General features: G+C 40.7%; 1 protein-coding gene across 1 annotated transcript; it reads left to right on the top strand.

The window, feature by feature from the left end:
• Positions 1–401: 401 nt before the first annotated feature.
• On the top strand, positions 402–14,689 carry LOC133013949 (carcinoembryonic antigen-related cell adhesion molecule 5-like). The gene is made up of 16 exons (XM_061081034.1): positions 402–447; positions 1,083–1,415; positions 2,010–2,270; positions 2,393–2,659; positions 3,099–3,377; positions 3,607–3,876; positions 4,399–4,677; positions 5,030–5,296; positions 5,874–6,155; positions 6,481–6,735; positions 6,805–6,928; positions 7,829–7,854; positions 7,953–8,036; positions 12,673–13,005; positions 13,987–14,262; positions 14,415–14,689. The coding sequence occupies exons 1-16, from the start codon at positions 402–404 to the stop codon at positions 14,687–14,689; spliced, it is 3,657 nt and encodes a 1,218-aa protein (XP_060937017.1).

Below are 14,689 nucleotides of genomic sequence, written 5' to 3' on the forward strand. Positions count from 1 at the left end.
TTTAAATATTTCGAGGCCCAGAGACAACCGGCTGCAGACACATATTTCATTCTACACTTTGCTCAAGTCCATATTAAGAAATAACAAGTATTATTTCTCTTTCTCGGCTGTTTAAGTGATTTTATGAGCTGTTGCCATTTTGTGCTTCGATCAACAGCGATTCCTGCTGTGGGAATTTTGTTGTTGATTAATGAAACCAGCGAAGTTCGTGTATGTATCAGATTCAACACAAACCCAACCCACATTATCTGCAAGGCTATAGTGCTCACAGCTGTCATTCGATCGCAGAGTCCAGGGTTAATCACCACAGAAGAAGTGCACGGTTCCTCCTCCTCCACATGTTTTAACATCACCTCCTCTCAGAAAGAAACACTTTCTATGCTCCTGAGACTGCGATAGATATGGAGACTTCTGTGATACTGCTGATCTTCCTGGGAGCCATCTCAGGTGAGCTTTCATCATACGATTATCACACGATTATTGTGAGCTCATTATTACTGAGGTTATTATTCTGTATTATTCCAACTCAATGTTGATTATAGAGAGCATTAGAATAATGCTTCTTGTATATTTTAAATTTTTAATTTATTATAATCTAAAACATAAGAGCAGATAATATTGATTTATTAGAAGCAGTCCGACCTGCTGCTTTTAGATTTTAGTTTGTGTTCAAACAAATTTATATACTGTATAATTTAATTTGGATAATATGAAATTGGAGAACTAATTTCTCATGTGTTTATGTAAATCTTATCTTTTTAGTAGGAGATTTGAGATAGACAGATAAGCTTTAATAATCGTCACTCTTTCTCTCTCTCTCTGTGTGTGTGTGTCTGTGTGTGTGGTGTGTGTGTGTGTGTGTGTTTGTGTGTGTGTGTGTGTGTGTGTGTGTGTGTGTGTGTTTACCTTTATTACCAAAGAAGCGGTTGCACCTGACTTAGATTTTCTTGGACTAACAGTATCGAAGAGTGGATTTTATTTAATGCTTGTTTTTCAAGTTGTTTACAAGTTCATGTTATTACATATTACAAGCAATTAGAAGCGTTGACATTCTCTCAGTGACCTGTGTCTCTCTCCTCCAGGTGTAATCCATGGAGCTGGCGTGCTACCCGACAGTCTGACTGCCGTTGTCGGAGAGACGGTGACGTTCACCACCACCGTGACTCCAGCTGAGATACCATTCCTGGTTGTCACCTGGAGTTTTGAGGATAGCCAAGGTTCTAGTGTTAATATAATAACCTCAACTAATGCAGATATAATTGGACCAGCGTACACAGGCCGGGTGAAACTCCTCAGATCTACTGGATCTCTGGAGTTTAGTAATCTGACAATTAACGACAGCGGCGAATACAAAGTCACCATCATACCAACTGGTGGCGCGCAGCAGAAAGGAAGGTGCCGACTGCTGTCAGAAGGTAATTTGATGCATCACTGTCACAATGAAGAACATAACACTGACCACACTATACTGGAATAGCAATCAGAAGAGTGTGAACCTCCACTAAGGCCCAAAAGGCTGCATCACATTGCACAAACCCATAAATATCAGCCCCCTAAATATGTATTTATATTTTCCAACTATATTGTCTTGGAAATAAGTGAAAACATCAACATCATGGGTTCTTCCATGACATTAGATCATGAATACTGTAAATACATATGCGACAAACAGGGAACAACTAGGTATTATTAATAATATATTATTTATAGAGGCCTTTCAAAGTATTCAAAGTCACTTTACCATGCTTAGATAAAAACAGAATAAAATAATGCATCAAAAAGATTAATAAAAAGAATAGTGATTAAAACCATATTACAGTTTGTCCATGATGGCTGAGGGTATATAATCCCATCCTGCAAAAGTATAGAATCTTATTTTGTGATTGTTCACTTGCATCTGACACAGAAACAATGTAGATATCTTTACCCTGTACTGAGCATAATACCTTTTCATCAGTGGTTGTCATGATTCACTCATTCATGATTTGTGTTGTGTTTTTAATCCACAGTGCCGGTCTCCAGGGTAACGGTAACACCGATCAGCAGCACAGACCTGGTGGAGTTCAGCTCCATCCGTCTGTCCTGCTCCGCCTCTGGATCCTCCCTCTCTTACCTCTGGCTGAACGGCAGCTCTACGATCACAGCCGGCGACGGAGGCTCCACTCTCACTTTAGTCAATGTGACCCGTTACGATCAGGGACCATTCAGGTGTCACGTGTTTAATCCTGTCAGTAACGGCACCAGTGACCCAGTTAGCCTCTCCATCAGCTGTGAGTCTGGCTGCATGTTCCCTTAAAACCCCAGAGCTGAAGTACATTGGTGCGAAATTTCTACCTTTCTCCTTAATTTACGACTATTTTGATTGGTGCACATTCATTCTTCTTCTCTGCAGATGGCCCAGAGAACATCAGTGTAACACACAATCCGCCACAACAATACCACGCGGCAGGGTCCAACGTCAGCCTATCCTGCTCAGCTGTCTCCAGACCTGCAGCCCAGTATTACTGGTTCCTGAACGGAGACAGACTGTCTGACGCTGGCCCGGAGCTCAGACTGATCCACGTCCAGGAGAGTCAGAGTGGAAGCTACAGCTGTCAGGCCTTCAACAACAAAACTCTGAGATCTCAAACAGCTCAAGTGCCAGCTCTCACTGTACTGGGTATGTTGGAATGAACGTTATTATATTGATGTGACACCTTAAACAAGATGGTGTTTTAGTGTCAGCTTGTGGCAGGTGTGTTTCAAGGGACTTTGGGGGCCCCAGGTGAAAGGGACTCTATTACCACCCCCACCCCCCCCCACCCCCAACACACATGCCTTTAGACGTTGTAGTCTTCAACCAAAAAGTTAAAATTACTAGTAGTGAAGCTAATGAAGCCTTGTTCGGTGGTTTCTAACCATGGAGTTGCTGCAGTCTCCTGCATGTTGCCGATTGCTGATGCATGTGGACCAGTGTAACCAGCCATTCCTGGGGACCCCATCTAAGCTTGGGGCCCCAAGCATTTGCCTGCCCTGCCTAGCCTGTTGCCAAACTCGTGACTCTTGTTGTCATCGTTTAAAATGCATAAAATGAAACTGTATCTATTCTTCTCGCACAGTTCCAGTGTCTAATATAGAAATGAACGCCAGCAGCACCGTCATGTTTGAGTTCAACAGCTCCGTCCGCCTGTCCTGCTCCTCCTCTGGATCCTCGCTCTCCTTCCTCTGGATGAACGGCAGCTCCGAGGTCACGGCCAGCGACAGAGTTCAGCTCACGGACGGAAACTCCTCTCTCATCATATATAATGTGACCCGTTACGACCAGGGACCCTTCAGGTGTCGTGTGTCTAACCCTGTCAGTAGCGGCACAACTGCTCCAGTCAACCTCCTCATCATCTGTGAGTCACTTAGTGGCATGTTCCTAATGTTCGTTGAAATATGTCTGAGTAACTTTTTGTTATTGTCCTGGTTATTTCTGCATTTGACTGATATAAAGCACAAGCTGCATGTCACACAAAACTTTTTCCTCAAGCCACTAACTTTGTAAATCTGTGATGTTCCCTTTTGTTGTTGTTACTTCCCTTGTTTTACTGGCGGCCATATCTTTTTTATGTTTTCTCGCCACAGTGGGCCCAGAAAACATTAATCTGACAGTGTTTCCAGCACAAGAACACCACGACGAGGGGTCGGACGTCGGCCTGACGTGCTCAGCTGTCTCCAGACCTGCAGCGCTCTATTACTGGTTCCTGAATGGAGACAAACTGTCGGATACTGGACCAGAGCTCAGACTGGTCAACATCCGTTTGAGTCAGAGTGGAAACTACAGCTGTCAGGCCTTCAACAACAAAACCATGAGGCGTCAAACATCTCAGCCTGTTGCTTTAACTGTACTGAAATGTAAGGGAGTCGATACCTACCATATATAGCACCTAATCAAGATCATCCCTAGGAAACAGTATACATTAAACAAATATTACAGAGGCTCTTAAGTGCAAAATACAAATGCAAATAAGAAATCAAAACCGCATTTACCTCTAAAATGTAGGCGCCTACTTTCAAAAGGGGCCAGACACTGGTGCACTGTCCATCTATTCACCAGGAAATGCTGACAAAATGTGATTTGTTGTTGTGATTTGTTGTTTTTATTTTGCTTGTTTTCCGTCGTGTTTCGCACTTCAGGGCCACCGTAAAAAAAAGCCCTATATCTTAAGATATTAAAAGGGTGAAAACTATTTAGCTGGATCCGCCCCCTGATTCAGGTCCACATTAAAAATTCAATGAGCCACCTCCCTGATCCTCCACCAAGTTTTGTCTTGTATTGGCATTTTTTATGATGTGTCCCTGCTACAGAAACGAAAAATTGATTTGTGCTTTCTGTTCATCTTCAGTGACTCCTAACATCTCTATCTCCTCTCCCAGCTAACGTCTCCAATGTGGTGATAACTCCCGACGCCACAGACTTGATCGAGTTCAACAGCTCCGTCAGTCTGTCCTGTTCCTCATCCGGTTCCTCGCTCTCCTTCCTCTGGCTGAACGGCAGCTCAGGGGTCACGGCCAGCGACAGAGTTCAGCTCACCGACGATGGCGCCACTCTCACTATAATAAATGTGACCCGCTACGACCAGGGACCGTTCAGGTGTCACGTGTTCAACAATTTCAGTAATTCCACCAGTGATCCGGTGAAACTCTCCATCAGCTGTGAGTTGTACTACCCTTAAGTACACGCTCAGTCTTACATTGCAGCATTTGCATTCAAATACCATCTAAAGCTTTAAAATTGCAACTTGTCTCATAATTATTGCAATCATCATGCAAGGGTTTGTTTTGCCGCCATTGCTTTTTATTGTCCTCTTGCTGTTCTATTGCTGCAGTGCTCGTCTGGTACTGATAAAGATGCTTATATGAATGTAGCTTAATGATACAGTTCTGTGTTTGAATCACATAATGGCCTCTTCCTCTTCTGAGCCCGGCCTAATGCTTATTTCAGCTTTCCTCAAGTTATACTTATTTTATTGGTGATTGTACCGTTTTATGTCTTTTCTCTCCACAGTCGGCCCAGAAAATATTAATCTGAAGCTGTTTCCATCACAACAATTCTATGAAGAAGGATCAGATATAAAGCTGCTGTGCTCAGCAGTGTCCAGACCTGCAGCCACGTTTTACTGGTTCCTGAATGGAGAGAGGTTGTCAGCCACTGGACCAGAGCTCCAACTGGTGAAGATTGAGCAGAGTCACAGTGGGAAATACAGCTGTCAGGCCTTTAACAGCAAAACACTGAGATATAAAACATCTGACCCTGCGGTTGTGTTGATACTGGGTGAGTTATTACAGCCCCTTTTACCACTGGTCACCCACTAACACCTGCTAACATCTGGATATAATAGACATTCACTCCTGGGTCAAAAGACCCTGCAGTAGAAACCGGTTTATATTGGCTCCGACCAACGCGTTAATTTCTTCTTCTTTAGTTTAGCAGCCGTTATGATGCGTATAAACTCTCAGATATCGGCACGTAAATAGCCATCAAAGTTTGTTTTCTTTATTGTTTGATTCATCTCCTTTTATAGCAGGTTTATACACAATCTAAAAAAAAAACTGTGTATACCTGCTAATTTGTACAGCGGAAAAATAAACTTTTGATTTCTTAGTTTAATGCCAACCACTTTTTTACTCTTTCATTTTGATCCCTAATCAAAAATATACCATTTTCCATCTGGCGTGCTTCACTGAGAAGAGATGAAAATCCAATTGTACATTTGGATATAGTCATCTTGTCCATCAGCGAGCTATCAGTGACCACGTTACATGAAGGTTGATGTGTTTTTTTCCTCTGCTGTCCCACTTTCTAACGTGGAGGTGGTGTTAATGATTTTTGTTGTGTCTTTGACCGACAGTACCCGTCTCCAATATCACAGTAACACAGAGCAGCAGCACAGATTTGTTGGAGTTCCACAGCTCCGTCAGTCTGTCCTGCTCCTCCTCCGGATCCTCGCTCTCCTTCCTCTGGCTGAACGGCAGCTCGGAGGTGATGGCCAGCGACAGAGTTCAGCTCACTGACGGAGGCTCCAATCTCACGATTTTCAATGTGACCCGGTACGACCAGGGACCGTTCAGGTGCAACGTGTCCAATGGCTTCACTTATGGAATCAGCCAGTCAATGAATATTATCATTCAATGTGAGTTCATGACAAAGGCGAATAAACATCCCTGAGTTAAATAGATTTTGTTTGTTTAGTTTAGATCTGCATCAAATTTTAAACACTTATAAATACCAGTCTCCTAAATATGCCTGATTATATTTCATTAAGATACATTAACAGTGTACATAACAATGTTATAACATGGGAAATGTATTTAATCGGCATTTACAGGCACACTTAAATTAACATCAAACAAGGTGAAGAAGAAAACAAGAATTGAGTATTAACTATAGAAGTAGCAACAGAACCGAAAGCTTCTACAAAAACACCACACGATCTGATGGATCTGCTTGTGTTGCAGACGGACCCGACAACGTGAAGATTGTCGGACCCACATCTACACACGCTGGAGTTATCACGATGCTCTACTGCTCCAGTGTTTCTGTTCCACCCGCAAAGTTCACCTGGATGTTTCAAGGAAAGCCAACGGCTGTACAAGAGGCTGTGTACGTCATCCAATCAGGCAGAAACTCGGACAGTGGGACGTACACCTGCACGGCTGAGAACACTGTGACAGGACAGAGTCAAACAGTGCACCACACTTTAACTGTCACCGGTATGTGAAAAACAACGAAACAAATTCAAACTTTTAAATGTTTTCTTAACGAGTTTTGGTGTTTTTCAGATTTCTCAGACTGTGACTGCTCAGCTGCTGCTGCCGGAGCTGGCATCCTCGCAGCTGGGTGTTTTCTCATTATTTTGGTTGTGGGCGGTCTATGTGTGTACTGTCTGGTGAGGAAGAGGAGGAGGTAAGCACAAGGCACATGGCACTTACAGATAGCACTTTGTAATTTGGCTTTCTTGTAGAAAATGTTACTTTCTTGATTCTTGTTTGTCTGGGTTTGTACCTTCTTGGTTGAATATACTTATTGTAAGTCTCTATATGAAATGTAATAATGCTCTTAAATATATAGTTTATAATTTTCAAAAAATCATACTATATATATATATATATATATACATAGAAATATCTATGTATTTGATTTACACGACTAAATTGATTTATGATACAAAAATATTAAATAATTGCATCTATTTATTTCTTCAGTTGATGGTTAATTGCTTTAATGAAACAATTGTTATGGCCTCACTTTTCACAGCAAATTATTTAATTGATAGGCTATGTAATGCAATATAATAATTAATTTGATGGTTAAACTTACAATAATTTAATCATGAAGTAAGATTGCAATTGAATCACATACATAAATGTATTTGATTTAAAATAATGTTATAGTACAATGCTGTTTATTACAGCAGAACAAAAACTACAGCCTTAAAAATGACCAACACCTCTCTGACACTGTCAAGGGTAACTTAATCATATTTCACCAGAAGACTGTGGTTTTACAATCAACACATTTTATATTTTTCCATTTCTCTAGTCAAGCATGACATATATAATGAATTATACAGTCATTTATTGATGTTATATGATCACATTTAAAACCACTTTGCACATCTAATAGGTGACAGGTGCATCGGAGAAAAGGGAGTGAAGGTCTAGCACTGAAATGTTTACAAATTATCACTAAGACAGTGTGCAGCAATATTTGTAATAATATATAGCCACATTTAATATTAATTATTGAGTATTGAACGTTCCTTGTGTCTTTACTCATGATAAATATGATCCGTCTTTATTTTAGCAGCAATTACCCAGCACATCACAAACGTAAGTTCTTGTCTCATCTAAACACTGACAATGGAAAGATGTTTATCTGAATCAAAAAAATGATCTAATGAAGCTAAACCTCTATTTTGACCCCTTAGATAAATTAAGTGTGAGGGTGAAGCATTCAGATGTGTACAAGATCACAGGAACAGCTAAACAAAGCAATTTGAAGTCCTTCAGCGGTGAGTTTAAATGTTTTTTTTTGTTGACATACTGTTGATTGAAACATTCCTCGCTCTTATCATCTGCAAACTTTTCCTCCTTCAGCAGAATTAAAATCTGAAAACCCACAGACGAAGATTTCTACAAGTTTCTAGATCAACAATCTCAAAGAAAAAAACCTCAGTGATATTGAGTTCCTTTTTAAAAATTATTTATTCATTGTTCCCAACTGTTTTCGGCCTCCTTCAGATTGCTAAGTTTGACTTTAGTTAAATTATAACTTTGATAACTTTCATGTGACTCGATGATTAATGATGGCTCAAATGAATTAATTCAAAGTCACTTTGAGTCTCTTAGAAATATGTAACACATTTAAAAGCTGTTAATAGTTTCAACAATAGCTATTTCAAGGGATTTGCAAAATAAAATGAAGGGAATGTCTATTATATGATATGTATATAAGAATATATTCAATAAACATTTTAAAAACAGACCAAGGACACTCTGAATCTTCTGTATCACTCAGATGGGCAGTAGAAGTAATAACCATTAAAATGATCCATCCATCAGTCCTTTCCTCCACCCATCCATCCATAATCTTTAGTGCTTCTCCTCTGAGGGTCACAGGGGAGATGGAGTCTGTCCCAGCGGACATTTGCCGAGAGGAGGGGTACACCTTGAAAAAGTTGCCAGTGAATCACAGGGCCAACACACATGGACTAACGACCAGTCGTACAGTCGATTTAGACTCTCCAGTCAATCTATTCGCCAATGTGCGGGTCTTTGGACTGAAGCTGCAGTACCTGGAGTACCCCCCCCCCCCCCCCCCCCCCATGTAAACACAGGAGAACGTGCAAACCCCACATGGAAAAACCACATTGATTTATACCGGGAACGTTCTTGCTGCGGGGCGACAGTGTTGATGCCAACCTAAAAACATCCCAACCCCATTAAATATGCAGGGTGAGACAAACCACTGTCAGACCAGTTTCCCCTCAGCACAACAAACGTGTCGACTCAAGTGGAAAATCACTTTTCCATCAGCCCCATAAATTAATCACTTGTAATGGACTTCACAGAACATTGTCTCAGAGATCATATTTTATGTCTGTGATAAATATTTTATGACAACTGCGTAAAAACAAATTACCTTTATCAGTTATTTATTGCGGACAGTAGTAATGAATTTGACCCTCAAACAGATGTGTATCGAGCCGTTTTGGCAGCGACAGTGAGATCTTATCATCTGTATTATTGCCATTAGGCCTTGACTAGTTCACAGGGGGCTGTCAGAGCAGGCCAAGGACAGGGGGAAATTCAGGTCATCTGCTCTTGGTGATCTCAACTGAACAGTATAAATGTTAACATGATCACAGCTACAATTATCGACGTACTGTTTATTGAAACAATCCTCATTCTGATCATCTGCAAACTTTTCCTCCTGTTAAAAGTTAGTTTGTTAAAACAGTTTTTCCTCACTCTTGCTGAGGGTTAAGGTCGGAGGATGCCACCACTTGTTTTAGCCCTATGAGACAAACTGTGATTTGAGAATATGCGCTATAAAAATGAGATTTGACTGATTGAACATACCAACAATTAAGCAATTGGATTAATTCCAAAAATAATTCACTTTTCCATTTACGTTTTGGTCAAATTAGCATCATAAACGCACGCTCATAGATCCTTAGCAGTCTCCCTAGGACAGCAGAACAGTTTTAGTGGCTTTTACACTTCAAAAATGTTTAACATTGTGCAAAAATAATGAACATAACAATAACACACACAGCCAGCTTTTTCATACAAATATTCTAAATAATGGGGATGAGTGGCCCAAGATAACACTCCAGCGCTAGCATGGTGCTAACAGCATGCTGCCGCCATTTTGGCTCCTCTCAGTGAGCACCACAATCCTGTCAGCACAAAACAAACTCCTCCACCTCATCTACCTCTCAATCACAAACTACAGATGTCTCTGAACACACCAGCACGTTCACTTGGCTTTTTGACATATTACCAACCTGAAATGAAGGAGAGAATACTGAGACCCAGACACGTGGCTGACCTTCACTGAGTTCTAGCAGAACAGCAGTGCCTCAGGCAAGCCTTCCTCTCACACTGCCCCCTGCTGACCGAGAGGGGCCGCAATGGCTCAACCATATTGATTTTGAAATGAGTTTACTTTCCAAATAAATAATACGAAAGACAATAATTCCAAAAAACGAACGATTTCGAAACATTTTAAAAAGATTACCAACAGTATACTTCAATTATATATTACTTATATTTGATCACACTTTTGTGGGCATCACAGGTCATACACATATTTCCCATCACTCTTGTTCATGTTGAAACCCACTGTCTGTATGTCAAGTTTCAAGTGATTTTACTGTAGAATTTTTGACAAGTTATAGTAGCCTGCATTTAGTGGAAGTAGCAGTACAGTGCAAAATGAAAGTATTGGTATAAATCAGTGAGTATGATTTAAATATTCTCTGGTTTGGTTTGTGTCAGCCTCCAGGCGTATTACTACGTCACCGCTGACGTGTGTCTGAGAAACAAATCAGTGGCCTTTCTCAGCTGTCAAATATTAACTAATTTAACAGGTACGGCTCCAGCAGGTGCTGCACTCTATGGAGGTCAGAGGTCAGAGGTGAACCCACCTGACAGATCTAAAAAGTTGAGATGTTTGAAATGAATTTGGTTTGATCCCTTTACCAAAATCCAACACACAATACTTAACAAAATAACAAAAAATATTTAATTTCGGGATCATAAAGATAACAATTTAGTGAGTGCAGAAGGCAACTCCATCTTTTGTGATGTGTGTTTTCTAAACCAATGAAATATACAGAGAACAGTATGAGAAGCTTTTCCTATAATTATTTTTCAATTTAAAACTGATAAGGGTGAATGTTTTGCTTTCAACAACCTGAACACTGGTGACTCACACACGATGGCGTCGTCAATATATTGGAACAGGGGGTTTGGTTTTGAACGCAAACTGTGTCTGTCTCTCTTCCATTTACATTTCAATGGCTTTACAATGGCTTCCAGTGATTTATAGACTTGGAAAATAGCTCAAGAATCCATTCAGAGCTCGTAAAAACTTACAGAGATGGAGCATGACTCTCTATGTGGAGAATGCATTTGGTTTCGCAATAAAACTTCAGTTTCAGTACATTTACTTATCAATTTCATTTATTAAGTTTATTGTTTATTTAGTTGCAAAATGTCAGCTCTGTAACAAATAAGTTAGTGGGACATTTACACTTGAATGAGTTTTGACTGTTTGTTGAGACAAGTTGTTGTAATAAAGCATTAGTAACTAATGAACAAAATATCTGTAGACGGAAACTGCAAGGGTAGGTGGAGGCATGCATGGTGGTGTGTCTATTCTTTCACAAAAAAAACCTTGTAATTTATTACATTCACATTTAAAAACTGTCCAAAGCACAAAGATCCTGACTCTGTAGATGTTGGGGTCCCGAATAAGCACATTTCTTAATTTTACAGAATCAGAATCCAACACCGTTGAGAACCCCCTCCTCACGTATCACTCCCTGTTTACTGAGCACACAGTGGGAGCACAGAGACTGACTAACATCACATTTACACTCTGAGCGCCACCTAGAAAACCACATTGTCATTGGGTAAACACGTGTACACATCGGTAACTCATCTCCGAGCGACGTTCCACCTCCCATGGTGTACGTTCACATGTCAGGAATCATTGTCACTGTCAATACCTCCTTGTTTCCGCTGATGTGATGGTTAGGGTTAGGCAGTATTCATGTAGATTTAGAAACAAATCTAAATAACAAAGAAAAAATAATTGAGGGACTAAGACACATCGATAAATATGTATTTTTTCCAATTTAAAATTCAGACAATAAAGGCTGTGAGCTGTTTGTGAAGGAGGCTTATTGTCTCCGGGACCACTTTGATCCTCCTCCTCACGGAATGCTACAGCTCGCTGCTGCTTCTCAAATACAAGCCTGTAAAAAACAAAAGCACTCACGGAAGAGCTCATAAACCCACAACTCTCCACCAGCGAGCACGCCACCAGCACCGTGACTCAGACCTCTGCTGCACTGCGAGTGTATTAATCATCAGCAAATGTATATTTTGATTAATGAATGGAGACGAATTTATTTTATCGAGAAGGTGTACGGCAGCAAACAAAGTATATTTAAACCTTTATTTTATTTCACTGACTTACTACACTAGCTGATTGATGAGCAGCAGCATCATGATGGTTAAATACAACTGTTTACCATCTGTCTTATCACGGCTCAAGTCTACAAACACACACAAGTCAAAGTAACTCCTGGTCCAACACATTACCTGCAGGCATTTTGGTGTATGGACACAGTGGCATCGTAAACACTGTTAGTGCTTTGCATTACTGAGTGGGGGGGCTGGACTCGATCCTGCTCTGGGGGTGTGGGACAATAAAAAGAGCAGGAGCACCTGTGACTGTTCTGCAATAGTTATTGTTCACAATGGACAAGAAGATGCTCTGGGTGGCTGTGAAGCTTGTTTTGACAGGTACGTTAGAATTAAGACAATGTTTTATTAAGAGAAATGTGTGTTTCTCAGTTTTCACGCTGATTGAATGAGTTTTGTTTTTCATTTTGCTCTCGATCTCCTCTTCAGGCTACTTTGGTATGTGTGTGGGTCAAAGTATTTTACCCCCGGGTCCCCTGAGTGGAGCCGTGGCAGACTCTGTGAAATTCAGCACAAACGTCCAGCCTCCGAGGATTCCATTCATCTCCGTCAGCTGGAGTTTCAAAGGGGTCAACATCATCACCTCCACGAGTGCCTCAAACACCACGGGGCCCGAGTACGCCAACAGAATCTCACTGGAACGAGCCACGGGAGGCCTGGAGCTCAGGAACCTGGTGCTGGAGGACGGGGGGGACTACACCGTCACCATCGTACCAGCGGAGGGGCCACAGAAGCAGGGGGAGACCACTCTGAATGTGTATAGTGAGTCTTCTCTAGTTTTGATGTTACAATACGTGTTAAATAGATATTTGTCATTTAAAAATTTGTAAAGAGACCCTCTTTAAAGTAATCCTCATCTCTTGATAAACCAATATCATACACTCAAACCTTCTGAGTCTAATGCGAATTGTTTAATTTATTAGGATTACGTCACATTCAATTTATAATTATATCTTTGAGGCTTTGGTTCGTGATATATGATTCTTCAAATTTTTTGATTTGTTGAATTGCAGATAAATCTGTCTACATAGTCTTACACTCATAGTATATTATATTACCTATTGTAGAGTCAAATACTTATATTCATACCTCTACTTTATATCATATATGGTATCATACTCTCTGTATATTCTTTGTATACATAAGTCTAAATACACATATTTATACATGTGTACATGTTATAATTATTATCCTTATATAACTATTACTTACTGTTGCTGCCATTATTACTATATACTGCTATATATACTGTACTATTTTTTTATAGTGTCTAACAATAACATTACCATCATATCATCAGTACTATTACCATCATCTTGCCACTGCACCTTATCTACCTATTTTATTGTATTTTATCGTGTGCTTCTGTTTTTTATTCTTTCTACCTCAATATTTTTTATTTTATTCTATTGTATTGTATTTTATTGTATTCAAATATACCGGCTGCTATGACAACTTAAATTCCCTTCGGGGATGAATAAAGTATCTATCTATCTATCTATCTATAAATTCCATCCAGAAACGTTAAATTGTATCTGTCTTGGTAGATGTCAACATAATAATAATCGTAATGATCACATCAGTAATTGTAACAGCTTGAATAAAAACAGCTTTATCAATTTAAAAACAAATGGAAATATTGGTCATTTGTGGCCATTTTAAAATCCAACTTTATTGCAAAATTGTAACCTTCAGACTTTCTGTCCATTTCCGTTGGGTTGACCTTCTCCTTGTTACGTGCAGCAAAGATAACAGCAGCCACCATCCGCAGCCCTGCAGCCGTCCTGATAGAAGATGAAAGCTCCACCAACCTCACCTGTGAGGCCTCCGGCTCCATCAGCAGCAGAGTGTGGATGAAGGACGAGCAGCCTCTCAGTCCCAGCAGCAGACTGAGCTTCTCCGCAGACAACCGGACAGTGTTCATACAACCTGTGGACTCCTCCAGCCATGGGCCCTACCAGTGTCGAGTCAGCAACCCAGTCAGCAGCATGACTGTGGCTCATAACCTGACTGTCAACTGTGAGTACTGCTCTCTGTGGGCCTCCTTTGAAGGAAAACTTCTGGCAATAGTATTTGAAATTTCTTCAGATTTTTTGCTGTGTTTTAAAAGCCTTCAGGTGAACGTCTGAACTCTTAAGCCCTGACACTGAACTTGTGTTTTCTTTGTGCAGTTGGACCACATAACATTTCAATCATTGGACCGTCAGCAGCTCCGCCCGGCCAGCGAGTGACACTGCAGTGCACGGCCGACTCTGTCCCCCCGGCAAACTTCAGCTGGATGTTCAATGGCAACGAGACTAGTGTTGACAACTCCATGTTTATCATAGAAAGGCTGAATGCAGAGAACACAGGGAATTACACCTGCAGCGCCCGAAACCTGGTGACCATGCGGGAAAACTCCACGGTGCTGAATCTGAGAGGTAAGGAACTGGAGAACGATCCATGA

This window comes from Limanda limanda, chromosome 11, assembly GCF_963576545.1.
Source record: "Limanda limanda chromosome 11, fLimLim1.1, whole genome shotgun sequence".
NCBI classification, from domain to species: domain Eukaryota; kingdom Metazoa; phylum Chordata; class Actinopteri; order Pleuronectiformes; family Pleuronectidae; genus Limanda; species Limanda limanda.

Bases quoted from the DNA above. Each gene is read 5' to 3' on its own strand.
- LOC133013949 (XM_061081034.1), top strand. From the start codon at position 402: ATGGAGACTTCTGTGATACTGCTGATCTTCCTGGGAGCCATCTCAG. The intron at 6,736-6,804 runs GTATGTGAAAAA...GGTGTTTTTCAG, and splicing joins CCACACTTTAACTGTCACCG to ATTTCTCAGACTGTGACTGC. The intron at 14,263-14,414 runs GTGAGTACTGCT...TTCTTTGTGCAG, and splicing joins TCATAACCTGACTGTCAACT to TTGGACCACATAACATTTCA.